Source organism: Rhinolophus hipposideros (genome assembly GCF_964194185.1).
Source record: "Rhinolophus hipposideros genome assembly, chromosome: 4".
NCBI classification, from domain to species: domain Eukaryota; kingdom Metazoa; phylum Chordata; class Mammalia; order Chiroptera; family Rhinolophidae; genus Rhinolophus; species Rhinolophus hipposideros.
The window spans coordinates 106,956,809-106,973,179 of record NC_138050.1 but is presented as its reverse complement, the minus strand read 5'-3'; the positions used below and the strand labels follow the sequence as shown (position 1 = coordinate 106,973,179).

Genomic DNA, 16,371 nt, shown 5'->3' with positions numbered 1-16,371 from the left:
GGCCTGCGAAGATGACCACCCACAGATGGGCCCCTGAGTTGGGGGCTCTTGCTGCTGCACTCTGTGCCCTGGAAGCAGCACTGGTCCCCCTGGCGGCACCTGTGTGATCGGAGTCTGCAGGGGTGGTCCGGTGGAGTCGGCTTCCTGCGGGCTGGGAAGTGGGTCATGCGTGAGCAGAAAGGCGCTTCTCGGGCTGATGTGACCAGTGTCCCATCTGTTCTGGATCTCTGATGCTTATTCCACATGGTGGTTCGTCCCCCAGCATGAAGCCTTATGGCAAACAGATGACACGTGTGTCCTGAGAAGTGCCTCCAAAGCCACATGGAATGAAACCACGAAAGCACATGCATGTATGTGCCTGTTTCAGGACAGCGAGTGTCTCGGCTGGAGGGGAAGTGGAAAGTGGTGATGGGGTTGGGTTGTTGGACTTCACATTTTGTTTGTTTTGGTAAAAGTGACATCTGCAGCAAGTACAGCAAACACTAACATCTACGAGTTCTGGGCAGCTGGTGAAAACGTAGCCATGTATTATTTTCTCGCCTGCATTTTAAAAATCCATCATGCTTTACCAATGTGAGAGCTGAGAGAGTAGAGTGCCAGGTCCGTGTGCCCTGGGATGGCGGCTGCAGTGACAGAGTGGGACTGAAAGCAGGGAGAGGGTCTGTTGTCATTGCAGGCTCGTGGGGACAGCCCTGCATGGACTTTTGCCGAGGTGCCATTGACAAAGCATGTGGACACCCTCTGTGCAGGATGACACCCTGTCCTTTCCTGGGTTTGTTTCCGCCTCTTGTTTCCATGGGGACAAATGCTGCTGTGAATTTCAGGGTTTCAGCAGCACCTCCTGTGGACTCCACAGTCTTCAGGAAAGCAGCAGGAGGCAAGTGGGGTGTGAGACGCACGCGGCTGTGTACATATGTGCATGGTGCTGAAATAGTCCTGACAGCCGCGTAGCTGCTCCAAAGCCTGCCGCACGTATGTGCTCGGACGATGTTCACGCGGCACTCTTCTCCAGGTCTCAGCCCTGGTGCCCCGCCTTCCAGGGCAATGGCCGTGGTTGATCCGTCCTATGTGATGTGCCAAGTGGTGTGTGCAGGGGCGGTCCTGCGCGTGTGCCAGGCGGTGTGTGCAGGGGCGTGCCTGCGTGTGTGCCAGGCCGCGTGTGCACGGGCGGTCCTGCGCGTGTGCCAGGCCGTGTGTGCAGGGGGCGTGCCTACACGTGTGCCAGGCCGTGTGTGCAGGGGCGTGCCTGCGTGTGTGCCTTGCAGTGTGTGCACGGGCGTGCCTGCATGTGTGCCTTGCGGTGTGTGCACGGGCGTGCCTGCGTGTGTGCCTTGCAGTGTGTGCACGGGCGTGCCTGCATGTGTGCCAGGCGGTGTGTGCAGGGGCGTGCCTGCGCATGTGCCAGGCGATGTGTGGACGAGCGTGCTCTGTTGCTTCCTTAGGTTTGGGTAGATAAGCCGTCCAGAATGCTGTGCGCTATACTGACAGTGCATCTGTGCACTTGAGCATGTGCCTATGCCTGTGTGCGTGTTTGTGTGTGTGTGGCTTCTGGCCGTGCACAGGTGGGAGTGCTCATGGATGTGTCCGTGGGAGTGGCCACGCACACCGTGTCTACTGCACACAGTAGGCACAGCGTAGCACATGGAGACCCGTACAGGCCACACGGCGAGCACGTTGGCACTGTGTCTGGGTTCAGACGCCGTCTACACTGTAGGGACAGGTTTCGTCCCTGATCAGTGCTCTTGGACCTTTGTGGATGTTATTTTCATGTCACGGAATACCTACCTTTTATAAAACTCCACAAGCCAGCCTGGACTCTGCTCATAGTGCAGACTCTTGTTCTTCTGTCACTTTGCATGATGACTGCAGCTCCAGAGCTCAGCTGTGGCACCACCGTCTGCCGGGCCTGGGGTTGGAGGGCTGCTGGGAGGAGGCCGGCCGCGGCGTGGGTTCAGAGGCAGGTGGGGGTTGGTTTGCTGGAGCTCTGGCAGGCTCACCCCTGACTTAACAACCAAGAATTTCCTGCGCTTTCTGTGTCAGATCCCAGATTGCTCATCGAGAAACTGACCTTGTTCTTGTTCTTGTCAGCAGACTTTGGGTCTGCATTGCTCGAACGACACTATTTACAAATAGTGTCGGGAGCTAACTCTTGCTCCCAGTTGACCAGACTAAAACAGTTTAAGGAAGTGGGGATGGCTGGTCCTTCTCAGGGCCCTTGTGTGCACGTGTGGGGTGTTCTCAGGGCGTGGGGTGATAGCCGTCTTCACGTCGTCCATGCTGAGCGCAGGTGATTTCAAGTGACCACATGTCGCTCTCCCTGGGCTGCTCCGTTTACTTGTGTGTTTCAAGCTGCTGCAGTGACCTTGCCACTGGGAATGCTGATGTGTGGACATCGTTGCGTGTAAATTGTCCGCTGATCTGATGTCCGCTCTCAGCCAGAGGGAGGGGGTCTCTTCTGCCCCTGCAGCTCCCAGACAGGTGCCTGCGGGAGGGGCAGCGAGAGAACTGGGTCCCCGTCCGCTGGCAGACCTGCACCAGCCTTCCCAAGCATTGTATGCGGCTGTGACGTCGGCTGTGATGTCCCTGAAGGACAGGCCTTGGCGCATCTCTGTGTGTTTTCTTCCCCTTAGCACTTGGACGCGGGTCAGCATGTGTGTGACCGTGACACCGGGCACTCATGATTGTGGACTTCAGGAATTCCGACTTTATTTACAGCTGCAAGGGGGGGGCAATTTTTGGTCGGCTCCACTCAGAAAGGAAGAGGCTGGCTCCTCGTGACACTCACAAGCGCTGTCACTGGAGAGAGCACAGACACGTGTCCCTGTGGATTTGGAGGCGCTTGCAGGGGTGGGAACGCCTTCCTCCAAACGCAGGCAGAACCTAGATGGACATGTGGGGCTTTGGAAGCCTGAAAAATGATGAAAGTCACAGTCCCTTACGTTTGTGCCGTATGTGTGCGATCCATGAAATCATGGATTTCTGTAACACAGATGTGCGTGCTGGTCCACAGAATTCCCAGACCCTTGCCACCGCGCAGTGACGTGGAAGGGACTTCTTCCATGTACTGTCCCTGTCCTGTGCTCAGTGTCCTGGTAGTCTGCATGCAGGTCTGTGCCTGGGCGGTGAAATGTGACCAGGAAATCCACTGGCATGGCGTCGCTTCTAGCTCTGCTTCCCCACGCGGGTCTCTGCCTCCAAGACACCTGCTTGAGTTCAAGCATTTTGTGTTTCACGTGTGGCTTACTCACAGGTTCTTGGAACACCCAACTTAGAAGGCATCTTGGGTCACTTGTTCCCATCGTATTCCCAAGCGGAGGGCAGGTCTGTCTGCAGGCGACTGGCGCAGCCCTTTCCTTACATGGGTGTGGAATCATGCAGTTACAGCGTGAATGACTGAAGGGAAGAAGTCATGATTCCAGTTAGACGTTTGTCCTCCAAGCTGAGGGATTCCTTCGAACAAATGGCAAATTGAGCAAATACCTGGACAAATATAAACAGACTATTTATGTTATAAAAATAGACGCAGGGAACTGTGTGAACTCTTACACAACATTCTGAGAAGATAAAACTGAAACGATGGAAAACAGACAAGTGGTTGCGGGGGTGAGGGGGCAAGCAGCATTTCCAAAGGGACACTGATGGCGTCTTTGTGGCAAAGGGCTTGTTCTGTGGTCCCATCACGTGGTGGTCACACACATCTACTACCCATGCGCTAAAATTCAGAGAGCCGCACTGCGAAAGGAAAGGGGTCACTTTTGCGGTGTGGTAATGTTAAAAATAAAAAACAGATGTAGGCCAATTGGTAAGCTAATGTCGCACTTATCACAAGGTCATGCTGATTGACTTTGTCATCAAAAGTGAATAAAAGCAGGTATGTGCGTTATTAACCAAAAATGTCTCAAATTATAAACATACTGGTAAGGAAAAATAAATATATAAATATAACCATTGCAACAGCGTTTCTCCTTTTTTTGTGCAACTTCATGAATATAGTTGAGCTGTAACCATCACAGAACTTGTCGAGGTTGGTAATAAAAATCGGGCCACTGAGTAAGTCCTCATGTGACCGCGGCTGCCACACGCGTGTGCTGTTGTGGGTGGTCCGCGTGCTGCACCACCCGGCGCAGGGCGCTCAGTGCGGAGAGGTTGCCGCCCTTCCATTGAAACTCACGGACCCTTCCGCTTTAATGCATGTGTGCCTCACAGCAAAGGACCCGACAAGCTACAGAAGGGCGCACAGGGTCCCTGTTCTCTTTCTCAAGAATGTCAGGAAGGTGACAGCAGAGTCTCAGGACCACCCACGGCCCTGGCCACAGCCAGCTGTCCCGGGGTTCTGTGTATCAAATTCATTTTTGAATTTTCCTTCGCAGTATGTTTATATTTAAAATATTTTGGCCAGTAACGTGTTTACTTTCACTGACAAACTTTTGATGCGAACACGGCCTGGTGATGGGTTTGCGGGCGCTGCACTAACTGTGACACATAGGCCGCCGCCCGTGTCGCGGGAACCGACACGGAGGTGAGCAGCTCCCTCATCAGCCCCACGCGTGTTCTCTTCCGCCTGGATTGGGAATCCGGCTCCCTCCTTACTGGCTAGGTGACCTCAGGCGACGCTTTTATATGCAAGGTAGACAAGACAACGTGCTGCTACGCGTCCCTGCTTTGTGGGCTTTCAGTGTCATTCTGAGTTTACACCCCACCCATCTGAACGTGTGTGACCTCAGGCAGTGTCATCAGTGACGTGGAGACAGTGTGTGCACCCCTGTGCCCAGCATCCTGCTGTTAGAATGAAGGACAAAGCCTTCGGGAATGACCGGTGCTGGGCTGTCCCCACTCGGAGGCCCAGAGCCAGCACACCCCTGCATACCTAGAGAAAGATCACTGGGACACTCATTCTAATGTTGGATGGCCCTGGTTCTTGGAAATTAGGTGCAGGTTAAAGGTCATTTCTAGATGCGTCTTACCAATAGTAATGACATCAACAATGTTTAAAAAATACTAGAAGTCAAAACACATCAGTCAAACCCAAGTTGTGAGACATTCTTAAAAATGGCTCACCAGCGTCCTTCAAACACATTGAGGTCATGAAAGACAAAAAAGCGCCTGAGGAGATGACCCAGAGTGGGGAGACTTGAGGAGACACCACAGCTAATGTGTTGTGGGATCAGATCCAAGACCAGAAGAACCACATTGGTGGGAGGCGGGGAACTTGAACAGGGTCTGCAGATGGTTCCACAGTGTTGCCCAAGGTGGTGTCCTGGCTTTGACCGCGGTGCCGTGGTTCTGTAAGATTTGAACCTGGGAACCTGGGGGAGAGGTGTCCCGAGGGGGCTCTGCTGTTTTTGCAACTTTTCTCTAAATTTAAAATTATTTCAAAACAAAAAGTGAGAAAAGGAAAAACGCTAAATGCTTGAAAACACCTAGTGTTCAAAAACTGGAAATTAGCTAGAATTATTTTCGTGTTTTCTTCCCTCGAAAGCCGGCCTCAGATTGCTTGTCTTCTGTTTGCTTCTTTTTCAGACAAAGTTTACATGGGGCCCGGACAGCTGTACCAAGATTTACAAAACCTCCTGCACGACCTGAATGTCGTCGGTCAGATCACACAACTCATTGGAGACCTGAAAGGACACTACCAGGTGACCGTCGAGCCATTTGTTTCAAATTCCCTTTTTCCTTCTCAGTTGCTGTCAGTGTATGAGTGTTTTGCCCACCAGGCTGTACTGGAGTGAGAGCCCAGTTTCACTGTAAGAATCGGGCTGGTTGTGTTTCCTCCCATTCTGGATGGTGGCGGTGGGGAGGCGGGGCTCCTTCAGTGTAACTGCCCTTCACCTGAGTGACGGTTCATGGAGATACATCTCAACAAAGCGCCGTGTGGCCTGACTCCCAAGGTTTTCTTTTTCGTAATCAGATGTGAGTGTTGCTGGTGTCCCTGGGACACCATGTTGCAACAATGCTCTTCCCCTCAGGATGGTACTGTCTTAACACTTTTCAAATGTGCCAGTGCGTTTGCCCCACAGAACCTGAGCCAGTCAGTGGCCCACGACTGGACATCGGGTCTGCAGAGGCTCATTCTGAACAAAGAAGAGGAGATCCGAGCCGCCGGCTGGTGCAGGGTCCAGCTTCAGCTCCCGGGCAAGCCGGACAGGTCTGTGGTGCCTGCAGAGCATGACCTTCTCGGCTGGTTCTTTGTCGATGTGCATGTCTTGGGGAGGTGACTACCGAGGCCAGGTCCGCATGTGGCGGCTGCATCCTGTGCAGTGAATGCCCTCTGTCCTTTCTGGCAGGTCTGGGCGGCCAGCTTTCTTTACAGCTGTGTTCAGTACCTTCACGCCTGCCGTCAAGGAGTCCTGGATCAGCAGCCTGAGGATGGCCAAGCTTGCCCTCGGTAGGAGTGGGTTGCTCGACGCGAAATGGGGCGCGTTCCATCAGTGGACAGTGTACATTCCTAGTCCCTGGAGTTTTCTGTTATGATGAGACACACAGCTAAGAGGGTACCGTCAGCGTTGGGAAGTAAACTGGATAGCAGAGTCATCCACTCACCTGAACGAGGGTTTATAAATGGGAAGCTCGCCCCAGTACAGGCGTTGGCCAGTAGTTTATATTATAATTTAGGGAGTGTAGGGGAAAAGCCCTCACTTTTATTACAAAACATTCATATTAGCTGAGATTCTTCAACACAAGGGAAAGCTGTGAGTCAGGAGTCCAGCCCTGGGTCCCATCGGGTCTGGGTCTACATGTCAGGAAAGCTTCTTCTCAGTCTCTGTGTCCTCGTCCCCACCTGTGAACTGAACTACTGGTGGGGCTGACCTTCCAGCATCAAAAACAAGTCCTGTCAGCATGGGTTGACTGTGTGATTATTACCTTGTTGCTTGCCTTTTGTTCATATATATCAAACTGAGATAGATAGATGATAGATAGATAGATATGTATTGATATGTACATTTATGTGGGTTATACACACAGACCTGTTGCTCAGAACACTGAGCACGTGTGTGTGTGGAATTCCCTTTCAGATGCAAACAGTTATGTCCACTGATAATAAAGTAGAGACAGGCAGTGGGCCGGGGGCGCTGTGGTCAGTGGGGGGGCCTGTGTCAGGCAGGGGTTGGGGGTCAAGCACCCCAGCTCCTTTCTCCCTGAATAATTTAGTGGTTTATCAGGTGACTCAGCAAACAGAAACGGCCCACTCTCAGAACAGAGTACATTGAACCTGAAAACAAGCTCCCTTTTATCTTTGATGAATTAATTACATGATCACAGCTGAGATTGACAAGTTGCTTTGGTAGGAAAATATTTCTTCATTCCTTGGTGCCTTTTTATCCCCTAGCCTTATACCACATAAAAAACTTTTCACTATATCTCTGGTATTTGAATCTAAACATCTCAATTGCTTTGGTGAAAAAAATGAAAAACGATACAGAAACATAGGCCTAAGTATTTACACAGTGACAGTTCACAGCCCTCCACGTTGGCGCGTCCAGGAGCACACAGGGACGTGGGGCGTCACTTACGTGCGGCAGCGTGCGTTCCAAGAACAGGGCCTGTGCAGCCTCTCCCGTAAGGAAGGGTGGCCCCGTGTTCCAGGGGTACCGCGTTCAGTGCCCGCCTCACAGCAGGGGCGGATGTTGGCTGCCTGCCAGCTTACTGCTGTCCTTGCCATTTTCTCCCTGACTGTGACCAGAGGAGGAGAACCACATGGGCTGGTTCTGCGTAGAGGACGACGGGAATCAGATCAAAAAGGAAAGACACCCTCTCCTCGTGGGGCACATGCCGGTGACGGTGGCCAAGCAGCAGGAGTTCAAGGTGACAGGCGGGTGGGCGTCCACGGTCACACCTTCCTTGTCCCGCTTGGGGAGTGACTCGCTAGGGGCAGAGTCCCAACGCATCTCCCAGCCCAGCCGCAGTCAGTGCTTCCCTGGGGCCATTACAAGTCACCCAAGGTCGCTGCTTTGGGACCCTAGCATGTACTCCAAGCGTGTGTGTGAGGTGGGGGCACACACGGTCACACCTGCTCCGTTTGCACCAGGTCACAGAGGCCTCGCGCTTGTGGGGTGGGTGGTGCCCACTGTGACGTCCCTCCTCGTCCAGAGCTGTGGGTCTGCGGCTGTAGCCTGTCGGTTCCCACTGCTGGCCCGGGACACTCTGACCGGCAGCCTGGGGTTCCCTGTGGTCCCCCTGCCTGGGGGGGCAAGGAGGGGCAGCCCCACCTGTGATGTGCTCCAGGACGGCTGCTCCAGCCAGTGCTGGGGTCTGAAGGTGAAATACTAAAGCCTGAAGCGGCTTCCTTAGGTGTTTGCTCCTCGAAAGCTAATTTCTGAGACTCATGCTGTAATCCTTTCCTCTCTCAATCTTTGATAAGTCATAACCTGGACTTTCTGTGGTTAAATGTCAGGACTCTGTCATTCGTTTAAGACATGATGTCGTCCAGACACCTCCTGGTCCCAGAATAAATGTGGGTGTTTGATTTTCTTCCCCCCAGATCGAGTGCGCTGCTTACAACCCTGAACTGTCCCTCAGCAGCGAGGGCCAGTCGGACTCCAGGCCCACGGCCCCCGGCTTCCTGTGGGTAAGACACCTCGTGGGCCTCTCGCCAGCCACGTGGTCAGTGCTGCGTGGTCAGTGCGACGTGACTCGCAGAGCTGAGGGCTTCAGGGGAGGTTGTTAGTTGCCAGTGTTCCCTGGATTATCTTTCTAAACATGACAGTCGTCATCACTTGGGAAGAGAAGTACAATTCTTAGGGGTTAACGTGTGTCTCTTTTTCCTTTTTCATCTAAAACTTTGCCAGATTAAATTCAGTCCAGAGATAAGCCACTTAACTAGTATGAGAAGAACTTAAATGTTTCTTCAGTTTCGGTGGTTCAGTTGCGTGGTTTTTTCCCTCCAAGACATTGCTGACTGTTTACACTGGAAAGTTAGTGAATTTGTTCCAAATAAAATACTGCATTTGAATTATGCTGCAATTGCAGTGGACACTTCTGGTTCATGCAAACCAGAGGAATTCCCCAGGCGGTGTGTGTTGAGGTGTTCTGGGGTCCCCCTCCCCATGCCTTTTGCATGATGGGCCTGCTCACTGTTGCTTTGCCTTCCCAGTGTCCTGTCCTCGGTCAGCCCGAGCTCCTGTTGCGTCACTGCTGCTGGCTGAGTGTTGAAAAGGGACAATTTCATTACCTGATAATTCTTTGCTCCTATCTACCAGTGAAGGGATAGGCTTCTTTCCCTCAGGATTTTGAAATTTTAAGAGAAATTCTTTTCATTAATTGGACCTGTAGCAGGTGCCTTCTTTCCTCTGCTGGTCACTCCCCACTCCTGTCCCCAGAGTGGGATGTGGCAGTTTGGCCTCCTTCCCCAAAAGGCTGTCAAAGCAGGATGGTTATTTGTAACATGGAAAGAACACAGTAGGAATAAGGAGAAATGTCACCACATTTCCAAAACTAGCTGAAAGGAGAAATAATCGGTGAAGAATGGACACCACCCTAAATTGGCCGGCTTTGTCTCACAAGATCCAGGAGCTCACAAGATCTGATGCTTTCCCACTTAAAAGGCAATTAAATTTAAGTTTATATTGGAAAGAAACGTTGCTGAATGTCTTACGTGGTCCGAAGAGCCGAAGGGAGGGTCGGGGACAGTGACCCTGGTGTTAGGAAAGGACAGCAGTACATCGTAGGTTAGACGCTAATGACCCAGCGGGGTCCGGTCTTGCAGCTTTTTCTCCTTTGAATATTGTTTTCTTGGGTAAGGTCTGTTAAACTTTAGTGTGAAATTATTTAAAACTGATATTAATCTGCTTGATGAGACTTTATATTGTGTACAAACACCACTGTGTAGGGTGAGGTCTGTGATTTTTTTTAAAGCTCATAAATGTGATTTGTTTTAAAATCAAAACTGTGATCTTACTAAAATTAAAAGAAAAAATAAGCCAATTAAATGTGTTGAGAAGGAAAAGGGGCACTGTTAGCAGAGTTTACGCACCACGTGACTCTTCTCGGTGTGGTGGCTCACGGGAAACTTGGCTTGTGTCGCTGCTGGTGCTTGTCAGCTTTCACCTCCTGCGCTGAGGGGAAACCCACACACGCACTTGTCCCCTTAATTCCCTGACTTAGATCGGAAGTTGTACCAGCCAAATGGGTCAGGTTGCCATCGTCTCATTTCACAATTCCACCCCGAAAGTCACCGAGTGCTTCAACGTGGAATCTCGCATCCTGTGCATGGTGCATATTCCTGCGGACCAGCCTAGAGCCTCCGTGGAGCCCGAGACGCCGGTGGGAACAGCACCGGTCCCCACGATCTGCTTAGGGACCGAGGAGGGGAGGTGGGTGTTCCCACTGTGGCACAGGCCCCCCCGCTGCTCCACGGCCCGCAGAGCAGTCAGGCGCTGGGTGGGCAGCCAGGCCAGTCTGCTGGGAGTTGTCCCATGGGAGTTCATCCGGGACACTCCCCAATGCGTCTGAGTCCTACGTGTGTCTGCCACGGGCGTGGGTCATTCTCATTCGTGCTTTGAAAAGTACACCCTTCCCTATATTTTGGAATAAACAGCCACAGTCTGTGTTATAATCCTATGGTACATTGACACAGGTTAAAGGAAAGTTAAAATGATTTTCCTGAAGGCAGTTCTAAGATAAGAAGGAATAATTTGTCTTTAATCCAGAATTCGTCCTTTAAAACAGAACAAAGAGATCAAAGTAGTCGCATCTTTAAATGTAGCCATGAGTTTGCAGACGGAGCGGGAGGGCACAGGCGAGGATGGGATGCTGTGCAGTTCGATGGGGCGGGCTCGTCTGCTCATCGTGAGCACGTGTGTTTATTAGCTCACGCTTTTCTTTTCAAGCATTTCTGTTTATAAAAGCAGTCAAGGCTCCAAGAAAGTGCGTCTGCAGCACTTCTTCACCCCCGAGAAGTCCACTGTCATGAGCTTGGCCTGCACACCCCGGAGCCTGTACGCGGGCCTCGTCGACGGGGCCGTGGCCGTCTACGCAAAGGCAGAAGGTAGGGGTCGCCCGGCGCCAGCAGCTCTCACCCTTGTCCCAGGCACATGTAACGTTCTCACTCATAGAGGACGATGGGAAACTAGAACGAACACACAGGAAAGGGTTTTGAAAGTCAGTGTCCTGCCAGCCCCTCCGAATCCCACAAAGGAACGAGCTCAGTGTGTACCTTCTTCCTTATGGAGCCTGAATCTGTTCCCTGTACCTGCCCTCACTGATGGAAAGAATCCGTCTTTCCGATGGAAAGAATTGCAGGCCCCTCAGCGTGTGTGGCTGTCACGCTCTGCGCCAGCCCAAGGGTCAGAGAGCCTGGACTCTGGCTGTTGTCCCCCTCTGTCCCAGTCCTTTCCTGGCTTCTCTGGCCTCTCCGTTCCTTTTGTCACAGCCCCACCTCAAGGTCTTGTGGGTTCCAGTGACAGGAGCTGGCCTCGCCGCCCTGTAGCAGGCACCCAGCCCAGTCCGTTCTGTGCACCTGGTCCTCCCGTGCTGGCAGGTGTAGGTGGCACTGCCTGCTGCTCCACCTCCTGCCCCTCAGCCCCTGACTGCAGCTGTGCTCCCTGTGATGGCTCTGCCTCCACGAGCTGCTTTGAGGAGTTTCCCGCCACTCCTTAGGGACACTCACTCAGGGCGATTTGCTCTGTGCCTTGCTGGCGGCAGACGGGTCTCCCTCCCTGTCTCTAACCCCCCGCGTCTCCCTCCCCCCTCTCTCCAGAAGTTCAGAGTTCATGCCCAGGTCCCGGCTGCCACAGCCAGTGCCACAGACACTGACCTCTCGTTGTCCTTTTCCGTCTCAGCCAGGGCCCTTCGTGCCCACTAGAGACCCTTGATTCCTGCTTGTACTGCCCTCCTACCTCCCACACCCTCCATCCACCAGCAAATTCGCGTCCACTCCTCCAAAACAAGTCCTGGTCACGTCCCACCCTGGTCCCTCCCATGTGCACAGACTGAAATCCCGTTCCTGTCCCCCATGATCTTCCACGTGGCACCTGCCCACCCTCGACTCACCTGCCCCTCCCCTTGGTGCCTGCCACAGGCACGCAGCTTCTGTCTCTTGTTCAAACACAAGTCCTTTCCCAGCCGAGAAGTTTGTGCCACTTGGTCCCTTTCCTGGACGGCCGTGGTGCCGTTGGCCTTGACCTTCACCCTCGCTTCTTTGAAGAGGTCATCTCTGACGCACATATAAGCGAAGCCATCTTGCACAGGCCCGCCTTGGCCGCACTGCGGGCTGGTGCCGTCCACTGCAGTGAAGGAGCCATAACCTTTGTGCAGGTGACAGCCTCGCCTTCAGATTGTGCCTGCGCCACACTGAGCAGTGCAATAGAAGGCACTTGCGTTAAAGTTGAAGGCTGGGCTGCCTTAACCATGTCATAAATGTCACCACTTGCCTGTTGTCGGCTGTGCTCACCTCAGTGTAAGACAGTTGCTCACAAGCAGGTTTTGGATCGGGAGGCTCTGGACTTCACGTGCAGAATGAAGAAGGAACAACTCTCTTTGCAAACAGGTCCTTGTTCTCCCAGAGCAAAGTATTTTTATTTGATGAGGGACTGATAGATGAACAACTTAGTTATGTTTCTAGGCACGATGGCTTAATTAAGGGTTAGTTTGAAAACTGAAGATTGCGTTTAATGACTTGCAGGATAATTACATCAGCCACTTTAGACACTGCGTGTTAAGTCTGCTTTAAATCCTGTTTCATTGCCCTGCGTGTTGCGTATTGACCTGCACTTTGTCTGCAGTGTGCTAAGCCTCATCAGTAGATCTCTGAAAGTATTTTCCAACCAAAATATGTGATCATTTCCTGTGTTTCAGGAATGCAGCAAGTTCATTGAGAGAGGGATGCCTTTTACCTCAATTTTGGTTGTTTGTTTCATATTCATTGAAGATGTGTTTTCTCATCCTAATACAGTATATGTCAAAGGATATTTTTTAAAATGCAGGGGTGGGGGCATTTATACACTTGTCCAGTTATTTTGGGTGAAATTCCTTTTAATGATATCTGAACCATTTTTTACATTATTATTGTAAATAATAGAATTTGTCAGACATCTGTCTGCCAGGTGCTATGCTGAGCCTTTTCATTGCATTATCACATTTTGAATTCTGACAACATCCTTTGAAGCACATGCAGTATTGTCCCCGTTTTGCAGAGAAGGCAGATGGGACGTAGGGTGGCTAAGCTGTCCAGGACAGACACCAAGTGGCAGCCCGGGGAGAAGGGACGCCGGCTGCCTCAGCCGCTCCGAGCTCCATCATTAGGCGCCTGTGCAAGCGGTGTGAGTGTTGTAACTCGCATGTTTGGTTGTCTGTCATTTAGAATTGATCTTTTCCCCAGGTCTTGTGACAGATAATTGAGTTTGAATGAAATTAAAAGGAATGTTTCCTTTCAGACGGATCCTGGGACTCTGAGCCTCAGAAGGTTGTCAAGTTGGGCGTGCTGCCAGTGAGGAGCCTCATGGTGACGGAAGACATGCTGTGGGCGGCATCCGGGGGCCAGATTTTCATCATCTGCGTGGAGACGCACGCCGTGGAGGTAGGTGGCTGGAAGGGGCTGCCCGGTGCCAGCAGGTGCATTCCAGGACCAGTTCCGTTCCCCCCCTTGAACTCCTCCGGGGCTGGAGGTCAGAGGGCCTCCAGCAGTCAGCAAATAGCAACCCCTGCATATGGCTAAAAGAAAACCTTCCATATTCGGCTAGAAAGACGGAACTAACTAGAAACTTCCAGTAACCGTTGTCTGCCACTCACCCATGGGAAAAATTGTTCATTGTTTACCTGGAAATTCATATAAGCACAGAACTTTAAAGGAGCTATCCAGTGTGAATATAATAGAGATTCTTCGAGGACATATGGAAAATGAGCATTCGATGGAAGTGGCATTTCAGATCAATGGGATAAATGGATTATTCGATAAAGGGTGATGAGACAAGTCACCATTTGGAAAAAAATTGTATGTCAGGTCCCAGCTTTGTACCTTTGTAAACATTACAGATTGAATGTAACATTGGGTACAGACAGGCCTGGGAGCCTGCCCAGGTGACAGGCCGGTCTTGTTAGCTGGCAGTGGGGAGGCTTCCCGACAATGCGCATACCGGGAAGTGGCCCTAATAAAGAAAGTGATACGTCTGGTAAAGTTTTAGAACATTTTTCACGTCTAATATGTGTGTGTGTTTACATCAAAGATTTTGTAAATTAAAAATTGGGAAAATATATGGTACATCTGTGACTAAGAGTGAATTGTCTTAGTCAAAGAGATTTCTTAGTAAAGTTTAAAAAAAGGATGCTAGCTGGTAGAAAATGTTTAGAGGATATGAAAAGGCAGCTCACAGAAAAAAAAATACAAATAGGCAATCTATTCACCAATGTGTACGCACAGATAGGTGTCTATACACACCCATGATATGCTCAGGAACAGAGCTGCACGTGTGCCTATGTGTACATGGACACACACACACCTTAGTCTCATTATGAACGAAAAGTTGCTCATTAAAACAAGGGACAGTGTTCGGGCTGCCAGCGCTAGCATGTGGTGCCCAGGGCTGAGGACTCAGCTAGGGTGGGATGCCTGGGCAGCGTCTGACAGGCAGCCCTGCCTCTCCCGTTGGCATTCACAGCCTTGCAGCTTTCCGGGAAGCTGCTGCCAATCGGCTCACAGCGGTGTCTGCTGCAATGTTGTCTGGTCTCCCCAATCATTGGAAATGTCCAGCTGAGCATCAGTGGGGGGACCGGTTGAACCGCGGCGTGCTCTGTGACAACCCAGGAGAAGGTGTGTGTGCAGCGAGGGGATGCGTGCCCCCAAGTGCAGGCCGGCAGAGGTAGCAAGGGGTGAGTGTACACACGTGAGGGATCCCGTGCAGCTGGCTCTCAGCACCGTGCATTTCAGCTGTTAGTGGTTGTGTAACGTGTGTGTGTGCGCACGTGCACCTGCAAAGGTGCAGAAATTCCTGGGAAGATACACAGAAGCTGTCACTTCCATGCAGGGAGCAGGGTCGGGAGAGAAGGAAGTTGAGATTTTCTTTGGCCTTTTGAACTTTTTAGCCATGTCACGTATTACGTTTCTTATGAAAAGATCACACATAGTTCATCATTTGCTGTCTGTCCATCACTGTTTCTGACCGTCTCTGCACTAAGTAAACTCCAATAGCACAGGGTTTTCCGCCTTTGCCCTCCCCGGAAGGGCCGGAGGATGGGCAGATGCAGAGCGGTCTGCGTCACCGCTGAGGCTCCGGGTCTCCGCACACGCAGGCACACCGATGGCCTACGGACGCCTGACGTTCGAGTCCGACTCTCCTCACGGCATCAGGTCACCAGGGCGGGACTTGCAACCAGTTTGCTAATATCTTGCCAGACGCATTGTAAGACATTCGTGAAATCCCTGTTAGGACAGTTTGGTGGCTGTGCTGTTATCTCAAAGTGGAACGTACAGCTCCAACGCCGAGAGGTCCTTTACAGTGTAGAGCGAGCGTGGGTGACCGTGGTCGGAGTAGTGGTCCCGTGACGCTTACTGGACGTGGGTGGGTGCAGTCCCAACCCAGGGAAGACCCCTGAGGGTGGCTCAGGACAGCAGGCCCTTGCACACATAGGGTACAGGCGCAACCAGAAGCTGGTCCCGGATGGACGCCAGGCTGATGCTGCTTCTGCTGGACCAAAAGTAGCTTTTTTGTCTGCACTTTGTTTTTGATGTAACCTTCCCAGTATCCTGTAAGCCCTGCCGCCTAAAGCCACACACCGTACACCAGTGGGACACTTGGCAGGAGGAGCCGAACGCAGCTAATGGCAAGAAGAGGGCAGGACAGAAACATTTAAAATTATGTTAGAGTAACTTTTTGTTTCTACTTCTGTCCATCTGATACTTTTTATGTCACGTGTCCTTAGAGAAAGAGACCTTCAGCCAAGTATGGGGCAATAATCCACCAAGGCCACTTTCATAGAGGCTGTAAAAGGTGCCTGCGTGGTTCACACCCCCGCGTCACGTCACGTTAGTTACGTTGTGAGATGCAGAGGTCAACCCCAGGGCAGCCAGCTGACCTTGGCTGAACGCTGAATGCGGCCTCAGTTACCAGATCTCTCAGCTGGGTTGAATAAGCCTTCTTTCTCTGGCTGTTTGTGGGTAGAAGGACATATGAAGTGCCTAGAGGAGAGCACCTCATGAGTGGTTGTTATTTATTGTTAGAAGAAATATTATTTGAATAAATATAAGCCAGAAATAACATTTTGTTATTCTATATTTGGGTTTCTATTCACAGAGTAGGAGTAATCACAACCCTTCTTTAAAACATTTCTCCAGAAATAATGCATTAATTCTGCCATAAATTTACATCAAACAGCTGGAATGATAGTTTTTGTAGCTGCCAGGCTAATGTAATGTTAAATTATGACCTTATTATAATCCAA

At 51.4% G+C, this 16,371-nt stretch overlaps 1 protein-coding gene across 7 annotated transcripts in view; it reads left to right on the top strand.

Annotated features, from left to right (window-relative positions):
- Positions 1-16,371, top strand: part of ARHGEF10 (Rho guanine nucleotide exchange factor 10) — a 121,484-nt gene that overhangs the window by 90,947 nt on the left and 14,166 nt on the right. For all 7 annotated transcript variants that reach the window (XM_081046174.1, XM_081046175.1, XM_081046176.1 and 4 more), the window contains 8 exons: positions 5,521-5,636; positions 6,018-6,145; positions 6,285-6,385; positions 7,682-7,803; positions 8,480-8,566; positions 10,102-10,310; positions 10,827-10,984; positions 13,371-13,513. In XM_081046174.1, coding sequence (XP_080902300.1) covers positions 5,521-5,636; positions 6,018-6,145; positions 6,285-6,385; positions 7,682-7,803; positions 8,480-8,566; positions 10,102-10,310; positions 10,827-10,984; positions 13,371-13,513 — 1,064 coding nt within the window. The remainder of the gene's footprint in view (positions 1-5,520; positions 5,637-6,017; positions 6,146-6,284; positions 6,386-7,681; positions 7,804-8,479; positions 8,567-10,101; positions 10,311-10,826; positions 10,985-13,370; positions 13,514-16,371) is intronic.